General features: G+C 39.7%; 1 protein-coding gene across 3 annotated transcripts in view; it reads right to left on the bottom strand.

Moving 5' to 3' along the window:
* The window catches only part of CRTC1 (CREB regulated transcription coactivator 1), a 130,743-nt gene that overhangs the window by 22,264 nt on the left and 88,529 nt on the right, over positions 1-19,950 (bottom strand). For 2 of the 3 annotated variants that reach the window (XM_075283281.1, XM_075283297.1), the window contains 3 exons: positions 17,410-17,555; positions 15,106-15,348; positions 6,169-6,270 (listed from right to left, as the gene is read on the bottom strand). In XM_075283281.1, the coding sequence (XP_075139382.1) occupies positions 6,169-6,270; positions 15,106-15,348; positions 17,410-17,555 (491 nt within the window). The remainder of the gene's footprint in view (positions 1-6,168; positions 6,271-15,105; positions 15,349-17,409; positions 17,556-19,950) is intronic. The other variant, XM_075283289.1, reaches the window with a different exon arrangement.

Here is a 19,950-nt window from a genome sequence, read left to right as displayed (position 1 = left end):
AGTGTGAATTCACCCTTAAATGGAAAAAACCCACATAATTGGAACTGCCACATCAGTAACAACCCATAAAACAAGTATGTTATTTGTGATATATGCCATAAAGCCTTATATACAAAAGCCAGAACTCATGTCTTCTGTTTATCTCACTTCTCGAAAACATAAAATAATAAAAACTAATCAAAAACTCATCAGTACCTTAACACTGTACCAATAGAATTTAAAAGACGTCCTGCTAAAAAAAGGCCTTCCAGAACCATGTTGATGGAAAATTAAAAATATGTTTGGGGTTTTGGAATATGGAGACACACAAATTAATATTTTCTAATTAAAAAAAAATAAAAATAAAAATTTCACTTTACTAGTACTATTAAACTAGTAAAAAAAAGATAATAAAAACTATATAAATTTAATGTTGTTATAAACATAGCGACCATAAAATAACACTAAAGTGCATCTAAAAGTCTCAGAAAGTTACACTGAAGAAAAATTTGAAACGTTAGGACAGCTGGAATACAAGTTTTTCTAGCCACAACAATTTACCCCACAATATGATTTTAAAGTTAAGGCCCCAACTTGCAGAATAGTTGCTTTTTATGTTGCAGATTTTGCTGTGATTTTTTTGAACCAAAGTCAAGAGTGGCTACAAAAGGCATGGGAAATATAAAGGATCACTAGTGTGTTACCCGTTGCTGACTTTTAAAGAAGACCTTTCATATCCTCTTCGATGTGTGGTATTAGATACTGCTAGAAAACCATCAGTACGCCAAATTCAGCGCATTATTGGATTTCGTGGTATCAGCCCCACTGCAGGAGATATTGGTGTTGTTAATTTTAGATGTGCGGGGGGGCCCCTGCCAGTACGTAGAGAAAGTATATACTGGCTACAGAAAAAAACAAACATTTTTCATTTATTTTAGCATTAAGTGAAACTTTGAAGGGTGTAAAGGTTATCTATCAGTTTGAAAACCTGTCAGACACGTTAGTGATTGGTAGATTCTAAGTGCCATAACCCTCACCCTAAAATGACAGGACAGAAGTGCAGTGCCTCTTTGTTATGAGTGTTACATGTCCATAGGCTTTCTATGGATCCACACACTGCTTGCTTTGCTCTTAGAAGACAGCTGAGCACAGCCAGAACAGAAAGCTAAACCCTTCTGTCCTTTTATTTCAGAGGTTGGTAGAGCATATAGCTTCTGACGTCACTATATCTTAGACTTTTGTAAAAATCTCTATCTATCTATCTATCTATCTATCTATCTATCTAACTCAAACTGTAGTATTCCGCTCTATACAAATCCACAGTTCTCGCCCGATTTGGGCGAAATTTGGCACGCCCCCTCTCCACGCACAGGAGCAGAATACTGCGCACGTTACATTTCGCTAGCATCCCTTCCCCCCCGTCATGAGATTGGGCTTCCTGAAGTTAGGCCCTATACATATAATGGGGAAAAATGAAAACGAAAGTCTCTGAGGGGAAAACAACAGTTGTGACTGACAGGGACGGATTATAGTGACAGTGCCAAAGAGCCGCTGCTAAAGGGGCCGCACCACCACACACAAACACCATATGAACATCAGACAGACAGCACACATACACCAACCCAAAAGCACAACACCACACAAACACCAGAGCACTCTAGGCACACACAACACAAACACCACCCCACAAATACCACATGCACACTACACACACACACACGCGAGGACCACAAATGCACGCAAACACACTCAGATGGATGCACACTAATACGTAGGAATAGCCTTAAGAAAGGCTATTCTTCTCCTACCTTTAGATGTCTTCTCTGCGCTGCCGTTCCGTAGAATCCTGGTTTTCGTCGGTATGCAAATGAGTTATCTCACAGCACTGGAGGCGGGCCCTAGTGCTCAAACAGCATTGGGGGTGTCCCCAATGCTAAAAGAGAACTCTCCAGCGCCGTCTCCATCTTTTACAGGAACGGGCTCTCTTCGCATCTTCTTCCGGCGCTGTTTGAGCGCTGGGGCCCGCCTCCAATGCTGAGAGGGAACTCATTTGCATACCGACAAAAACCGGGATTTCTATGGAACGGCGGCGCGGAGAAAACATCTTTATTAAGGCTATTCCTACATGTTAGGGACAAAAAATTTAGTTTTAATTATAGGATCCCTTTAAGAGTCTCATCCCCAATGTTATTGAAGCCACTATTCTTATGGGGAACTCTAAGGGAGCAAATGTTTTCATTCCGCGTATTCCTTTGCTTTCAAGCGGCATGCCCTTCAATTTTAAGCATCTGCAGTTCCCAATCAGACTTGCATTTGCTATGACTATAAACAAAGCACAAGGTCAATCACTTAAAGTAGCCGGCATTAATTTAGAGAGCCCGCATTTTCACATGGACAGTTGTATGTTGCTTGCTCTCGAGTAGGTAACCCCAAAAATCTTTTTATAGGTATGTACCTGAAGGTAAAACCGGAAACATTGTTTAACAAAAAGCACTACATTAGATAGCCGTGTAACTGTAAACCAATTTTACTCTTTTGTCTGTGAACTACTTATAGATTGTACTGGAGGGAGGGGGGGAGGGCTGCACTATTTTGTTAATTGGGTGTAAATGTTTTATATGTTTGTATAAGGTGCATAAATTTTAATTTGTATTAAAAAAAAAAAAAAGTTGTAATAGTTTATACTACATAATATGTATTGAATATATAAAAATGTTGAAATGAAAAAAAAAAAAAAGTTGTTCACATCAATGTTACTACTAGAGATGAGCGAGTAGTATTCGATCGAATACTCGTATCGGTCGAATACCACGCGGGAAGAATCCATTGAATTCAATGCAAAAACCTCCTCGTGCTCCTCGTCCTGCTACTTCCGGGAACTTGGAGGATCCAAGGTGTCGAACTTTGGTTTCCATGGAAACTTGAACAACATTCCCGTTTTTTCCCATAGACTATAATAGGATTCGATATTCGAACGAATACTACTCGCTCATCTCTAATTACTACAAATTAGTTAAATGACAAAATAATAAAAATTTTAAAAGTGGGAAAAAAAAGATTTACTGTAGCTCTGAAAATGTCAATTTTAGTGTGATGCTTAAAATTTTACTTTAGCATAACCAATAATTTCACATATTTTCCGCGAGCGAAGCTGTGGGTATTCTACTAGTAAATAAATAAATTACCAGATATAATAGTTTTCACAAGTTTCTATATCAGCAGTTCTCAAACATGTTAAAATTGTAACTTTACCCATCACTGTCATCAGCTAAATACTTTAGTCTGGCTATTCAGTGTTAAATACGTAGAAGATATGTACACAATGTTGACAACAAAATATCACCCTTTTTTTTTTCTAAATCTTAGCTGATAATTATTTCATGAATCATTCATTGGATTTACATAATTCAACACTCAATGACTCAACAGGATGATTATAATTTTCAAATATTTTATGATAGTTTTCAAGGAAAAAAACAAATGCAAAATTAATTCTCCCTCCCAGCTCACAGAATTCTCCACGTTAGACTCACTTAGTAAAATATGTTTCAGTATAAAAGTTACAGTAAGTCCTCATGTACAGTACATGATTGCACATGTTATCTGCAACTGCGGATTAAAGTATGGACCCATACATTTCAATGGGCCTATACAAATAGTCACAGTGTGTGAGGCTGTGTGTCCAGGCCGAATTGAAGAAATGCAAAATAGGTCTGTATTTGTGGCTCTGTCAATGTATTTTTAATCCATGGGTCAGTGAAAACCACCGATACCAATTTACACTGCAGATGGTTGTGTGAAGCAAGCTTAATAATAGTAATAGTAATTGCTAATAAGCTCAGAATACAAAATACAGTATTCATCTACAGCCAGAATGAATCGATGGAGCTGGTGTAGGCTACAGGCAGTCTCCAAATACACCATTACAATTCCAATTAAAGTCACACCCTCACCACTTAAAATAGATTCTTTTAGCAAGACTCCCAAAAATTGGAGGATTAGAGGTTATGTTCAGTTTGAGGAAAACACATTTAAAAAGAATCCGTCGATTTGAGACTATAGTCCACTCACAAATCCTTACAGACCTGGGGTTTACTGTCCCAAATCTTTCTGTATTAAATCCATCCGTGCCCACAATTCCCCAGCAATAAGTGCTGTTCGTTTTGGTGCCTGATTTGCTTAGGCTCTGTACTGTCAGGTTTGTGGTGCCATGCAGGGGAAGGAAAGGGGTGGGACTCAGAGCTCTGACTCATGCTAAGAGTTGGTGAAAAGTCCTCTTTAATGCTAGATTCACACTATGGGGACCTGAAAGACAGAGAGCCTGTCCGCTAAAAAAAAAAAAAAGTGGTTATTCTCAGACCCCATAGACATAGCATATATGTAGGACTTTTCTCTCCGCTGATTTTAAATGGAATCTGCGACTGAGACCCCAACGCAGATGTGATCCTAGCCTGAGGGTTTTTTCCTTGGGGTCCATTCACACGGAGTAAACACACGCTCATTTTGGCAAAATACACGTGTAAAGAATACACATGTAAAAATAAGACTCTTCTTGACCTCAATGACATTTTACATGTGTATTTTGACGTGTTTTTTTTTTACACGTGTAGAAAAATGTCATTGTAGTCAATGGGAGTCTTATTTTTACACGTGTATTTTGCCAAAATACAATATAATGTTTACTCCGTGTAAAAGGACCCTGAAGAAATAACACTCGGGTTAGGATCACTTTCAGGGGACTGGACAATATAATCTATGTCTAGTGGTAAGAGTGAGACTTTGTATCAATTGCTAACAAACTGATTTATGGTGACTAGAAATGATACCAAGTGTTGTGCAAATCTGCTTTATGAACAAAAATTTGCAACTTTTTTCTCTTTTACACCACTCTCACAACTCTCTTGAAAGAGGGAATGGTGAGGGTGAGCCACTGAGCTAACCAAATTTATGAACATTTACGCTAGTTTATGGGTGTACATGATGCCTGAAATCTGTGCTATGACTTTTGTTGCAGGCATAAGGCCCTTCAGAGGGGGTGCCTGCGAGTTGTGAGACTTGTCATAAATCAGGCACACCATCCGCTGGCATGGGAGATACGAAGATTGGCATAAATATTCGCTATTGTACATGGTGGAGACGACTCATCAATACCATTTACCGACTTTAGTCCAACGCAGAGAAATAATTTGATTTACTAACAAACTGTGGGCATTTATAATTTTATTTTTAACCAGTTGAAGACTTTGACATTTCTCCCAATCACGACCAGACACATCTTCTGACAAATTTAAAAAAATGATGCTGTTCAGTCAAATAATTTTTAGGTCTCTCATTGATACATGGGAAATTCACATTTTTAAGTAACTGGTGCTCATTGTCTGGCTGCCAGCAAGTAGATTTACAAAAAAAAAAAAAGCTAAGCCTAAAAGCGCAAAATTCCTTTAGTACCTACACAACATGGCTCAAACATTTTTCTATTCATTTCTGGGGGAATAAGTTAAACAGCACTGGGGATAGTGGGGAAGATTCCAATGAACAGGGGCCACTAGTTAACACTTCTCTGCTTGTTCCTGCACACTACTGGAGCTTAAAAGAATTACAAGGGGCACAGTGGCTGGGATATTATTATTGATGATGCTGTGGCTATCATTGCTATGGGGAGCATGATGGCATTTGATAAACAATATGGTACTGTTACTGAGGACCCTTTGATAACGCTATTCATGAAAATGCTCTAATGACACTTCATTATTAATAAAGAAAGGCTGAAAATGCTTTAGATGTTAAATCAACAGACCACCGAATCCTATACAAAGGCATCTGCAGCTGCTATGCTTCTGGTAAGTTAAGTTTTTCGCTAAATGTTGATAATGAGTACAGAGCCAAAACCTCACTGACCTTCTGCTAAGAATCAGCAGTGATGACAAACCATCGCTAAAAAATCTACTGATATACTAGAGGTTTTTTTTTGCCATTGATGAAAAATGTAATAGCTCTCCCAAAGGACTGATTGAAGACCATACATTACATCAATTGCGGACACCGCAACAAAACACACAATCTAATTATGATACTATGCAACATGATGAGACATCAGAGTATCATGAAAAACACAACAGGTACAGTGATAGACCATGTGCAGCGATGGCAAGACTGAAAGCCTACAAGTCAAGGCACAGATTCCCTTACTTGAGGGGAGCTGCCTGGAGAGAAACCTTGATTGGAGACAGGAGAAGTGGGAGACTGGTTGGCTGGGGACCCAGCATTACTGCGGTACTGCTGGAGAGAGGCCTACAGAACAACACAGAATTAAATACCACTGGCAGGTTACAGTTTGCATTTGAAGATGTCCTCTGGGAAAGTACTTTGTTGTGATACCCAATTATGTACAGTTAACAGCATAGAAGTATACCAGCACTGATTTTTCGATACATACATCAGTATCAGTTCTCCCATATATAGTATACCGACTATGGACCTTTCATTTAATTATTACTGTATTTTATTTATTTCTTAATTTGGTTTATGTGTGTAACTCCATTGCAAATATTAAACTTCACAATGCTATAAGATTTTCATGTACAATACCTTCAAATCCCAGCTGTCTGTGCTGCAGAACACTCCATCTTCTAGATTCATTTACAAGATCTTAATGTAGTCTGCCAAGTTACAGATGTAGTAGAGCTGCAACCCAGTCTCCAGTTACTACTTCTAAAATTCTGCTAGCTCAGGTCATACCTACTGCATGTGACCGCTGCAGTCTATCATCATCCTCAATAGTGCATTGTTGAGACTAGTTATTACATACAGTGGTCATGTACTAAACATAAGACATCATCTGGGTAGTCAAACACAGTATACTGAAGAGAACTGGTATGGTGGCCCTAGAATGGGTCTTTTCTAATGGCATATGCCTCCTTGGTCAGAATTTTTCTGCTTTTGACAATCCCTTACCAAGGACAGAATATGCATAAATGCCTAATAATTTCAGGTTCCATCCCTGGGACCCACAACAATTTCAAGAACAGGAGTCTCCTGACCCCTGAAGAGAGTGATGGCTACACATGCATGTCTATCCAGTCATTTGTAAGAGAGCTCCGAAAATAGCCAAAACTGTCCGATTAGATATTTTTGGAACTCCTATACAAATGAATGTAGAGACCTCCACATGTGCTGTAATCACGAGAGAGGAAATCTTCATTTTCAAGTCAGGCAAGTTTCAGAGGTAGGAACTCAATCTATCAGACATTTATGGTATATCCTATATAGAGACAAAGGCAACTTGTCAGTCCCAGTTTGGGTATACAATAAAGTTATTTTTGCTGCATCAGTTTAATAGTAACCCATCTCTGTCAATGAGGGGGGTTCACATCTGCGCCCCGGTCTCCATTTTGCAGGTTTCCATTTCCTGCCCGAAACTGGACAGGAGACGGAAACCTGCAGTCGTTTTTCAAACCCATTCATTTGAATGGGTTTGGAAAGTGTCTGGCCGTGAGCGCCGATAAGCGTTTTGTGCTCTCCGTGGTGAAACAGTTTTTTTTTCCAGAATTTGTGTCCGGATAAACAAAAAAACCACGGTTTTGCCACGGAGAGCACAAAACACTCACAGGCGCTCACAGCCGGAGACTGTCTGCCAGGTTTCAGTCTTCTGTCGGCTGAAGACTGAAAACTGAAAATGAGATCGAGCACAGGTGTAAACCCGCCCTAACGAGGAATTGAAGGGTTGCAGTAATTCAAGTTTCCTTCTACTACACATAACTCTGAAATGAATAGTGTGTGCAGCCTGCATGTAAAGAGCACACAGCACTCACTTTGTAATTCCAGATTAGAAACTAAAATGAACACACTGAGAAGGATCACTGAGGCAGCCCTACTAAATATCATGGCCGACTTTCTCAACAAGCCTTTAATGCTATGAGGCGGGGTTTAGCCAAATCACTTATGTTCAAAAAGATGCAGTTATTTATTCAGAGGGCAAAAGATTTTAACAGTGATTACGCCATGGAAATTAAGTAAATCTGCATGTATGAACAAAGGGAGGGCTAGATCAAGGAGTATGACATTTCAATCATGCAACCTTCATCAGAAATGATCTAGTTATGGGTAGGCTGGAGAGAGGGTGTCATGGCGTGACAGTTTCAAGCAAGACTGTTTAAAGGGAATCAGCAATACATTTGTTATAAGCCTGCACACAGTACCTAGTAGAAGTGTTTGTACAGTTATTAAATACGCTTAATATTCCGTTTTGGAGACCCATTTTTATGTAAATTGTAGTTTCTTTCATATGCAAATGAGGGGTATGTGCTTTACTCAGGAATCTAGAGCAGAAACCAAACCCTGTATAATAAATGTTATTTTGGCTGTCTCCATTTAACCCCTTCTCAATATCCGCCGTACTAGTGCGGAGGATGCCGGGTGTTTAACTATGGCGCCCGCTTGGGAGCTGGGCGGCCGCCATAAATGCCTGGTGTCTGCTGTTTTATACAGCAGACACCACGCGCTAATGCCAGCGGTCGGTGCCTGACCAAAGCTGACTGAGGCGCCATTTTCCCGGCAGCGCGTGGTAATCACCATTTTGCCAGTGATTCTGGCGCCTGGAGCAAGCTATAGGGCCGACGTCAAGTTGGCATGACAAACAACGGAGCTCCTCAGATAGGGGATGGGGGAGGGGAGAGCTCCCGGGATTACTGTGCTGTCTATTTTCAGCTTTTCCACTTATCAGCCGGTTTAATTGAATTTGGCAGATAAGGGCTGACATAAAGAGACCGTTACCTCTGTATGTAATGCAAGCTGACTCAAATCCAGCTCTGCTACATCAGCTTCTTCATCAGCTTCATACTGTGGTAATGCATTTACAACCAATCCCTCATTACTGACTGCAAACATAGCAGATAGCAGAGCAAGTGTAACCCCGACCACCAATGTGCCGAGAAATCCAGGAAGTGAAGAGAGCACAGAGCCCTGCAGGCTGCAGAACAAGAGTTATGGGAATGGGCCACACGGTGGCTCAGTGGTTAGCACTGCAGCCTTGCAGCGCTGGAGTCCTGGTGTTCAAATCCCTCCAAGGGCAAAAAAAAACATCTGCAAGAAGTTTGTATGTTCTCCCCATGTTTGCATGGATTTCCATCCCATATTCCAAAGACATACTAATAGGAAAAAATGTACATTGTGAGCTCACGATCTACATTTAAAAAAAAAAAAAAAAAAAAGTTATGGGAATACTCCTTTAAGGGGTTAAAAGGTAAATAAAACCATATACATTTGGTATCCTTAGAATTGTACCAAAACATAGAATACAAGTGACGTCATTTTGGCTGCACAGTGAAACCCCTAAAAATGAATCCTGTAAGAGAATCGCACAAATGCACTTTTTCTTCAAATCCACCCCATTCATAATTTTTTTCCAGCTTCCCAGTACATTGTACAGAATAATTAATGGTAGCATCATGAAGAAAAATTTGTCCTGCAAACATTAAGACCTTAAATGGCTGCGAAAGCGGAAAAATAAAGTTATGGGGTTTGGAAGGGGGAGAATCACAAACAAAAAATTAAAATCGAAAAATGCTCACAGCAGGAAGGGGTTAAAGAATCTCTACCACCTAACCTCCCCCAAACATATTCAACAGCCACCATCGCATTACAGAGTACATTACAGTGATAAATAATATACCACTGTTATGTTTGTCACTTTTGTAGATTTGGAGAAAATAAACTTTGAAGTCTTATGCAAACGAGGTACGGTAGTTGGTGCACACTGGGGATGGGGGGGGGGGGCAGGCCTTCAGCCCTGGCAACTCTGCTCTTGCTACTCACATAGGATGGGTAATGATATAACAGTAGGGGCACATTGTAGCACCGGCAGGAGGTGGTAGGGGCCTCTAGTATACCAACCACCTCATCTGGACTAGACTTCAAAGTTTTTTTTTTTCTCTCCCAAATCTACAGAAGTTACAGACGACACAAAGGTATGCTTGAGAGAAAGTGAGAGACTCCCTTTAAGGATTTTGCAGAATTATTTTATTTATTTTGTTTTGAGTTATATGTATTGCTGTGGCACCAGTAAAGCAAACCAACATAAAAATTGGACAAGGTCTAGTTTTCAAAATATCTGGATCTAGGCAGAAACAGAAGTTTACTATGCTATGCTACAATACTAACTAACATTACTCCTTATAAAAAAGCATACAACAAATAAAAAGCCTGGCTGTTACTGTGTTATCTGCTAATAGACTGCTATTATAGAGTGGTGAATTTGACCTCTCCACAGCATTCCCATAGATTGTAAGCCCTCGCGGGCAGGGCCCTCTACCCCACTGTGCCAGTCGGTCACTGTTAGTATTATATTTACCTGTAAATTTTATGTATTGTATGTAAACCCCCAAATGTAAAGCACCATGGAATTAATGGTGCTATATACCGGTAAATAAATAATAATAATAATAATAATTCTTGTTCTTTCATCAGAATCACACCCAATCTCTTAAATGATTGATACTGGTATTCAAACCTAGATATTAAGGAATTGTTGTTAATATTGTAAGCAGTAGAAGAATAGTCCATCAACTGAAAATCTTCAACAGCAGCTTCATTTCATCATTTTAAAATCTGTCTGAAGTACACGCGTGCAAATAGTAAAATGAATAATAATATGCTTTGAGAGCTATAGTTGCTATTATTCACAGCTCCACAAGTTATGATAAATAGTGTGACCTAGCAATGATGCTGAATAGACTGCAAAGTGAAAGTTACAATTGCCAATGCAGCTGGAGCACAATGTGCATCGCTTGGGTACGGTCTACAAATCTCTAAAACAGGCTCAACCACTAACCTGTCTCATCTGACTGACTAGGTTCACACAGGAGCTGCCAAAATAACGTTCACAACATACCATCACCGATACAAACTGTTTCCACCATTAGCTCTATTTAGTTAATGAATTGATTTGTCCTGGGTGATAATCAAACATATATATGTAACCCAACTGCTTAATGAATGCCAGGAGTGACATGACCAACACCATGATTAGCCCTATTCTGTTAGTTCTTGGATGCATTACACAGGACTTCTCAATGGGCTATACCATTAAACTGTGAAGATAGGGGTCAGCAGTCATACAATGTGAGCAGAATTTGTAATACAAGTATAGCAGAAAACAGTATGATATCTTGTGCTTTGAATCTGAAACTAGAATATAGGTTTAGCATTCTGAACTTCAAGATCAAATTCGTGATCTTCAAAGATTTGCCCGAAAATGGGGCAGGTTGTACCTAATCTCCCACCACCCTCCTTTTTCAGAATTCTGACCAAGGCCAATAAAGTCGATATACAGCTACTTTCTATAAACTTAAGACCTCTAGGAAGTGGGATTGCTAGATTTCAGAAACTACCACAGTGCTGCTATCCTTATGAGAGTGGTTAACTGGTTTAAGTCCTCATTCAACAGTGGGTTTGGACATGCTCCTTCTTGAGCTAGCATTTCTTCCATGGATTGATTGCCAACACATAGTTTCTATTGAGCTCCCTTACCTCACCCAACAGTTTCCCTACTTGTAAGACAAGCAAGTTGGCCAACGTATGCTTGTAGCTATTTCTAACAAAGTGAGATATTAGGTATAACAAATGTTTAAAAACTATGATTAAATTATTTTTAAAAATGGGAAAATAGGAAAAGTGAAATTTTTACAAACAATTAAACCTGGATCAGAAGGGGTACTATGTCCTCTTAAGGAGACTGCCTTTTTTGGCCACCTGGCAATGTGAAAAGCCTTATAGATCATACATGCTCTGCTATGGATTCTGGGAAAAGTATATGCACATAAGTCCTCCTTGGCACAGAAAGGAATAACTGCTCTAGTGTCACCTATTAGAAAGAAGCTGCCTATAGATGCCCGGTTTCCTTGAAACTTAGTGGCAAGGTGGTCTGAAAAGGCAATTTCCTTATGAAAGGCAATAACCATAAAACAGCTGTCTGCAGATGAGCACCTCTTCTTTTTTGGAGGAGATATTCTAGTGTGTCTTTAATCTCAGGCGACCCTACTAAGTTTCAGAAAACCCCCCAGAAAGGATCTACCTTCTAAAAAGTGGCATTACAGCACATTCTACTTTTCCCGCTAAAGTACTTATTTGCATATTCTTTACCCAATCAATCTCCTAAAATTTATACAGTCCTATGAAAAAGTTTGGGCACCCCTATTAATCTTAATCATTTTTAGTTCTAAATATTTTGGTATTTGCAACAGCCATTTCAGTTTGATATATCTAACAACTGATGGACACAGTAATATTTCAGGATTGAAATGAGGTTTATTGTACTAACAGAAAATGCGCAATATGCATTAAACCAAAATTTGACCGGTGCAAAAGTATGGGCACCTCAACAGAAAAGTGACATTAATATTTAGTACATCCTCCTTTTGCAAAGATAACAGCCTCTAGTCGCTTCCTGTAGCTTTTAATCAGTTCCTGGATCCTGGATAAAGGTATTTTGGACAAACAATTCAAGTTCAGTTAAGTTTGATGGTCGCCGAGCATGGACAGCCCGCTTCAAATCATCCCACAGATGTTCAATGATATTCAGGTCTGGGGACTGGGATGGCCATTCCAGAACATTGTAATTGTTCCTCTGCATGAATGCCTGAGGATTTGGAGCGGTGTTTTGGATCATTGTCTTGCTGAAATATCCATCCCCGGCGTAACTTCAACTTCGTCACTGATTCTTGAACATTATTCTCAAGAATCTGCTGATACTGAGTGGAATCCATGCGACCCTCAACTTTAACAAGATTCCCGATGCCGGCATTGGCCACACAGCCCCAAAGCATGATGAAACCTCCACCAAATTATACAGTGGGTAGCATGTGTTTTTCTTGGAATGCTGTTTCTTTTTGGACGCCATGCATAACGCCTTTTTTTATAACCAAACAACTCAATTTTTGTTTCCAAAATGAAGCTGCCTTGTCCAAATGTGCTTTTTCATACCTCAGGCAACTCTATTTGTGGCGTACATGCAGAAACGGCTTCTTTCTCATCACTCTGCCATACAGCTTCTATTTGTGCAAAGTGCGCTGTATAGTTGACCGATGCACAGTGACACCATCTGCAGCAAGATGATGCTGCAGCTCTTTGGAGGTGGTCTGTGGATTGTCCTTGACTGTTCTCACCATTCTTCTTCTCTGCCTTTCTGATATTTTTCTTGGCCTGCCACTTCTGGGCTTAACAAGAACTGTCTCTGTGGTCTTCCATTTCCTTACTATGTTCCTCACAGTGGAAACTGACAGGTTAAATCTCTGAGACAGCTTTTTGTATCCTTCCGCTGAACAACTATGTTGAACAATCTTTGTTTTCAGATCATTTGAGAGTTGTTTTGAGTAGCCCATGATGCCACTCTTCAGAGGAGATTCAAATAGTAGAACAACTTGCAATTGGCCACCTTAAATACCTTTTCTCATGATTGGATACACCTGGCTATGAAGTTCAAAGCTCACTGAGGTTACAAAACCAATTTTGTGCTTCAGTAAGTCAGTAAAAAGTAGTTAGGAGTATTCAAATCAATAAAATGATAAGGGTGCCCATACTTTTGCACCGGTCAAATTTTGGTTTAATGCATATTGCGCATTTTCTGTTAGTACAATAAACCTCATTTCAATCCTGAAATATTACTGTATCCATCAGTTATTAGATATATCAAACTGAAATGGCTGTTGCAAACACCAAAATATTTAGAACTAAAAATGATTAAGATTAATAGGGGTGCCCAAACTTTTTCATAGGACTGTATCTGTTACTACCAGTAGAAAACACTGTCATTAAGGGAAGTATAAATCAAACGCCTGTAAGTACAAAGTAAGCAAAAGAGAAAAATAGCTATGACATCTAATAATCTTAGGCATGGGTAAATAATAATATTTTAATTGTTTACATTTTCCCCCCGATAAATCAGTGCAAGCAAATATAAGAAATGTAGTATTATATCTTATTGGCGAAAACTTCTTTTTCCTCCATGTATCAGGCTCCTCTTCTGCTCCCTTCTTCTAAACTACTCAATATACTGCTTAAACCCCTCTCCAATGAAGACAGGCTGTAGATCAAGTCTAAGAATATATGGAGAAGTGCTTTATTCACATCAGTATTGTTCGGTCTTGCTAAGAAAACTGCTTAAGCCTTACTGATAGTTGCAGGAGCATGTGTGTTTCCCCCCTCACTTTTCCATAGACTTCTATGGGCTGCATGTTGTATTTAATGAGGACATATTTGAGTAGTGAATTAAGCAGTTTAGGAGGGAAAATAAAGGAAGGAGGAGGAAAGACGCAAGGAATATAAGAGCCTGATAAGTTTTCAGTGAAACTGACTGATTGAACGAGATTAAAGAAACAAAGAACTAGGAGGTGATTAATTTGTAGCCATGCGTGGAGGTTAGGCTGCAGTTAAGAGGCAGTTATTAAACCCACTAGTATAACTCTATTAGGGTATAACAGTGATGCCCCTGCTTTCATAAGGTTTCCATAGTGAGAGTTGTTTGTTTTGGTTGTTTTTTTTTTTACACATGTACACAAGATACACAGGATAGGTCACCAACATCAGATCAATTGGGGGGGGGGGGGGGTGTCTGTGACACTTCAAAAGATTAACTGATTGAAGGGGCAGTGGTGCTTGATAGATTGCTCTGGTCTCTTCATTGTGAATCAGTCACAAAACCACACATAAGCGTAGCGGCTATGTCTGATACTGTAGCTCAATTCAGTGTACTTGAATAGGACTTTGCTATTGAGGAACCAGGTGACTGACGGAGATTGATGGCTCGCTAAACCAGCTTAAATCAGCTGATTGGTGAGAGTGCCAAAAGCTCAACTCATCATTAATGAAATAAGGATAGTCTTACATTTTTATGAGAACATTTATAAATTTATCAAACAGGTAGAAAAACTCTGTATGTTCAGTGAAAATCTTCAGGGTGGTTACATACTAAGTCCTTTCATAATATAAACGCCACAGTAAAGGGCTGTCAAAGAAAAGATAATCCCTAGGTAAATAAACAGTCCTTAACAAAACGCAACACTACCATTTATAGTGACCAAACACAGAATGATAAAATTGTATAAAATGAACAATATGTGCTAACAAACTTACCGAGTTGATATCAATAGCCAGTGATGAAGGAGTCTGAATGCCTGGCGGAGACTGTGGAACTGTAGTTGATATTGTGACAGTAAGAGGAGGAAGCTGTGTACCTCTTTGTAAACCAGAGCCCTGCATTAATGAGGTTTGGGACAGGCCACTTGGCACTTGGGATTGCTGCTGTGAAGCCGATTGTGTAAAAAAAGTGTAAGGGGGTAGTTGCTGATCCAGAGACAAAGCATCCATTGCTACTGCCTGCGAAAATAGAAAAAAAAAAAACCCTTGTCAAAAGTAGAAGCAAACTGTCATTTGCACTGTATAAGTCAGACAAGGAAGTCACCAGCTCACATATTTATGAAATGTACACATTCAATTAATAAGTGTTTCACATTTAATACTGCAAATCAGTTTATAGATCTTTAAGCCACAGTAATAATAAAATAATGCATAAAAATCTTTTATATTCTGAACTAGCCTCTGCCCCCAACTTCGTCTGCATGTTGTTGGTGTCAATAATCTGCCTATATTCAGCAAATTGCTGCTGTCGATGGTTTGCCTGTTCTGGCAACTCTCAAGTTGTCCTGCTGCTGAACTTGTTCCTCACTCCGTGCCTGTGATTGTTCCGGCACCTCAACAGCTTGCTGGGACGCCATATAATGAGCATGTAGTTGGCCTTGATGATCCGCCTGCTCCAATAGCGGTCAAGCTGGCCTGCCGCTGAATTTGTTCCTCGGACCGTGCCAGTGATTGTTCCGGCATTTCAACAGCTCGCTAGGACGCCATATAATGAGCGTGAGCGTCCCCACCGGCTCCGTACCTGTGAAGTTGCAGGCCGGCTCCTGCGCGGCGATATCGCAGGAGCCGACCTGTTCGGGTGACAGCCGGGAGCCTAATGAGGCTCCCAGGCCTGTCACTGCTATATATTAGTATTGCGGATGGGCCTATGACCAGCCGTAGTACTAATATACAGAATGTCCCATAGACGGCAATACAGTTGAACCGCAGGTTCAAGCCCCCGGGGGGGAATAAAATAGTAAAAAAAAAAAAAAAAAAAAAAAAAAAAGCTTTAAAAATATATAATAAAAATATGAAATAAATAAAAGTTCTAAATCACCTCCTGTCTCTAGAATATATATATAAAAGTATGTCATAAACCACCGGGTTTTTTTTCAATACAAGGTGATCTAAGCAATAGATAGACCCCAAATTGGTAAACTAAAAAGTACTTCTGGCCCCGCAAAAAAAAAACACTCTATGCATCCCCGTACAGCTGCAGGATCACCTGTCAATGTGGCCTTGCAGCTGTTGCAAAACTACAACTCCCATATATTAAATATTTTACCATTTTTTGCTTCAAAATTTTTTTTCCCTATTTTCCTCCTCTAAAACCTAGGTGCGTCTTATAGTCCAGTGCATCTTATAGTCCGAAAAATACGGTAACTGTGCAGTTAATGCTTAGCACCGAAGTAGCACTGCACACAGCCATATCGGGCACATAAACTGTGCCAGTATAATACAGTTGGGAACCAGAACCAATTGGAAGAGTCAGAAAGTGCTCCATGACATCTAGGAGGCCAATCAATGATTACACATACGCAACCTTTACACTGGCTATATATGTATCCAGGAGTATCAAGAGATCCAAGGCTAAAAGCCCTCTTGTGAAACAGTAAAAAAAATAAAATGTAAAGTTTGAAAATGTATTTGCTAAATAAATAAAGAAGCATAAACAAAACAAAAAGTTCAAAAAACATTTCCCACCTCAAAATCAAATAATGTAAACAAAAACCAAACATGCCAGGTATTGTTGTGAGTGTATATGTACAGTCTATCCAGAAATAATTAAAAAAAAAAAACCAACAAAAACAAAATGTCATGCACATGTTTTGTCACCCCCCCCCAAAAAAAAAAGTGCTCAAAAAGTTGTACCTAGTAGATAATGGTAACAACAAAAACTACAAAAAAAAAGAAGCCCTCACATAGGTCTGCCAACGTCACCTAGGAAATCATTTAAACATTAGGTAAATAAAAAAAAAAAATCATACTTACCCCAAAATGGTGCCATCTAAAATAGAACTCCCTGTGCAAAGAGTAAGCCCTCAAATGGCTATGTTGACAGGAAAATAAAAAGTTATGAATTTTGGAAGGTGAAGATATAAAATATGAAAAATAAAATTGTCAAGCTTGAACACCCAACCTAGCCTGCATCCTTACGGAGGTAACAAGCTGTTTGCACAAACTAATACTTGCATCTGACTAGGAGGCGTTTATTAAGTTTAGCACAAATTTAAGGTACTCATAAAACAATCTTCAAACCTGAGTTATAGGTGAAAGAGGAGATATAGTTGGAGACATCTGTTGGGACTGTTGCCTTCTTGAGTCTGAATTTAATGATAAAGGGCTGACAGAAGGTTGTCGATGCTGCGTTGAACAAGTGACTGTTCCTTGGGTTGTTGTCATTCCTAAAATTTAAATACATGGCAATGTTTTAATGGAACACAAAACATAGAACAGTAGTGAATACCCACAAACACCTAGAAGATATCTGTCACTACACCTTAGCATATCAACCCAGCCTAGCAGATCCTAGTTTAGGGTCACCTGAATCAAATGGTATTTTCCCCCTTTGTGAAATGGTGCCTCCGATGCATATACATTGCTGTGTATGTAAATATACAAATTAGCTCTTTGCTGCAATGAAGATGTTGTAGTTGCGCCAAAGTGGTAAGCAGCAATTCCATTGTTGCTCCAAAGAACTCATTTGAATATTTACAAAAATGGCAATAACAGCACCAATTTACAAGGGAAAACACTGTTTAAATGAAGTGACCCTACCTATACATCTGTGAGGCTGGGTTCTGGTGACAGAATTCCTTTAAAAAGTAACTGCTTTTTGATATCACAATCTATATTTTACATATCCATAAAGGGATTTACCATGATAAGAAAAACATGCCTACTTTCTTCCAAAAACAGTGCCACACCTATCAATGGGTCGTGTCTTGTAATGCAGTATAGATCCATCTGATTTCTGTTGTCTTTCTATGGACTGGTGCCCAAAACTGGGCACCATACTCAAGATTCAGTCACTGAAGTACTATAAAGAGGAGTCAAATAATACTTTCTCCTATGGAAGTCATGCCTTTGCTAATGCCGGGAAATATCTGGCCTTTGGAGACATGGCATACTAATTAATTTCTCCCACATCCTTCTCCATTGCACATTGACCCAATAGTGGTCTATTAAGAGTAAACCAAGCATGTGTATTTTTGACCCAAAATGCATAACCTTACACTTTGTAAAATTTAACCTCACCTTTCCTTTTACCAGCTCAATCAGGTCCCCTTGAAGGGATTGAATGCTACAGAGTTTCATGTCATCTGCAAATATGTAGAATGTGCTATAAGATTAAGTTCACATGAAATGAAGAGGAATTTGAGGCATACATCCACCTCAGATTCCAATTCATTTTCCTCTCCCTAGCGGAATACTGAAGCAGAGCATTCCACCAAGGCTTTCCACTAAGGGAGCGTTCACACTACCGTCTGTGTCCGACAGGTAGTGTCCGCTCCTAGTGTCCACTCAAAATCTGGCACAGACATTAGGAGCGGACACTAGCTGTGTCCGTGACACCTGTCATTTATTTAAATGGGCATTGGGTGCGTTCTTTTGCACTCCGTGCCCTTCCTTCCCTGTCCGCATGTAAAGATGTCCGACTTCTCAAGCGGACAGAAAAACCCGACATGGCTAATAAATTATGTGTATCTCTGATCCTTGGTGTGATCAAACCATATCTATGTGAGCTAGGAGCAGGTACAGAACTAAAGCTACAATTTGTGTCAGTTACTGATGCAAATAATATTAAGGGCTAGTTCACACGTGGGCAAAGGGGAGGTTTTTGACAGCGGAATTCGCTTCAAAAACCTCTCCTTTAACATGGTGGTCTATGTAGACCACTAGCTTTTTTTTTCCTCCTAGCGTTTTCCGCCTGAAGAAGCGACATGACCTTTCTTCAGGCGGAAAACGCCTGAAGAATTGCATAGAAGTGAATGGGAGGCGAAAACCGCGCGGTAAAAAAACGCGCGGTTTTTTGCACACAAAACCGCGCGGTTTTTTGCAAAAAACCGCGCGGTTTTCGCCTGCAGTTTCTATAGCACATATAGGAAAAAAAAACCCTAGCGAAAACCGCTAGCGAAAACCGCGTCAAAAACCTCGTCAAAAACCGCGTGGAATGCAAAAAACAGCGTCAAAAAAACTCCTCGAGGTTTTTTACCTCGCACAAATAAGCTAGGCGGTTTTCACGTGTGAACTGACCCTAAGTCTGTGAGGCTGTGGAGGCCCACCTCTCTACCATTAAGCTCCACTCAACACATCCATCTTTTTGGGGAAGCTGCAACTGAGGCACATATCAGAAAAGCATTTGTTGCAAAACCACCACTAGAGTATACTTAATTGAGGGTTCCCATCCTATTTTGCCCAGATTGGAGAGTGGTGCAGTGAATGTCTCTCCCTCTAGAATACATGTCCTGTCCAGTATTACAGAAATTTAAACGTGGACTCTGTAAATGCTTCATTTTCTTCGTGATAACACTATAGGGAAAGAACACTTACTACTACAGATGAGCGAACACTATTTGAAACAGCCGTTTTGAATAGCACACTCACATAGAAATGAATGGACGTAGCTGGCACGTGGGGGGTTAAGCGGCCGGCCGCTGGCAAAGTCTACGTGCCGGCCGCTTCCATTCATTTCTATGTGAGCGTGCTATTCAAAACGGCTGTTTCGAACTGTGTTTGCTCATCTCTACTTACTACTAGAGATGAGCGAACACTAAAATGTTCGAGGTTCGAAATTCG

The sequence above is a fragment of the Leptodactylus fuscus genome, chromosome 1 (assembly GCF_031893055.1).
Source record: "Leptodactylus fuscus isolate aLepFus1 chromosome 1, aLepFus1.hap2, whole genome shotgun sequence".
NCBI lineage: Eukaryota > Metazoa > Chordata > Amphibia > Anura > Leptodactylidae > Leptodactylus > Leptodactylus fuscus.
This window is presented reverse-complemented; position numbering and strand designations above follow the sequence as displayed.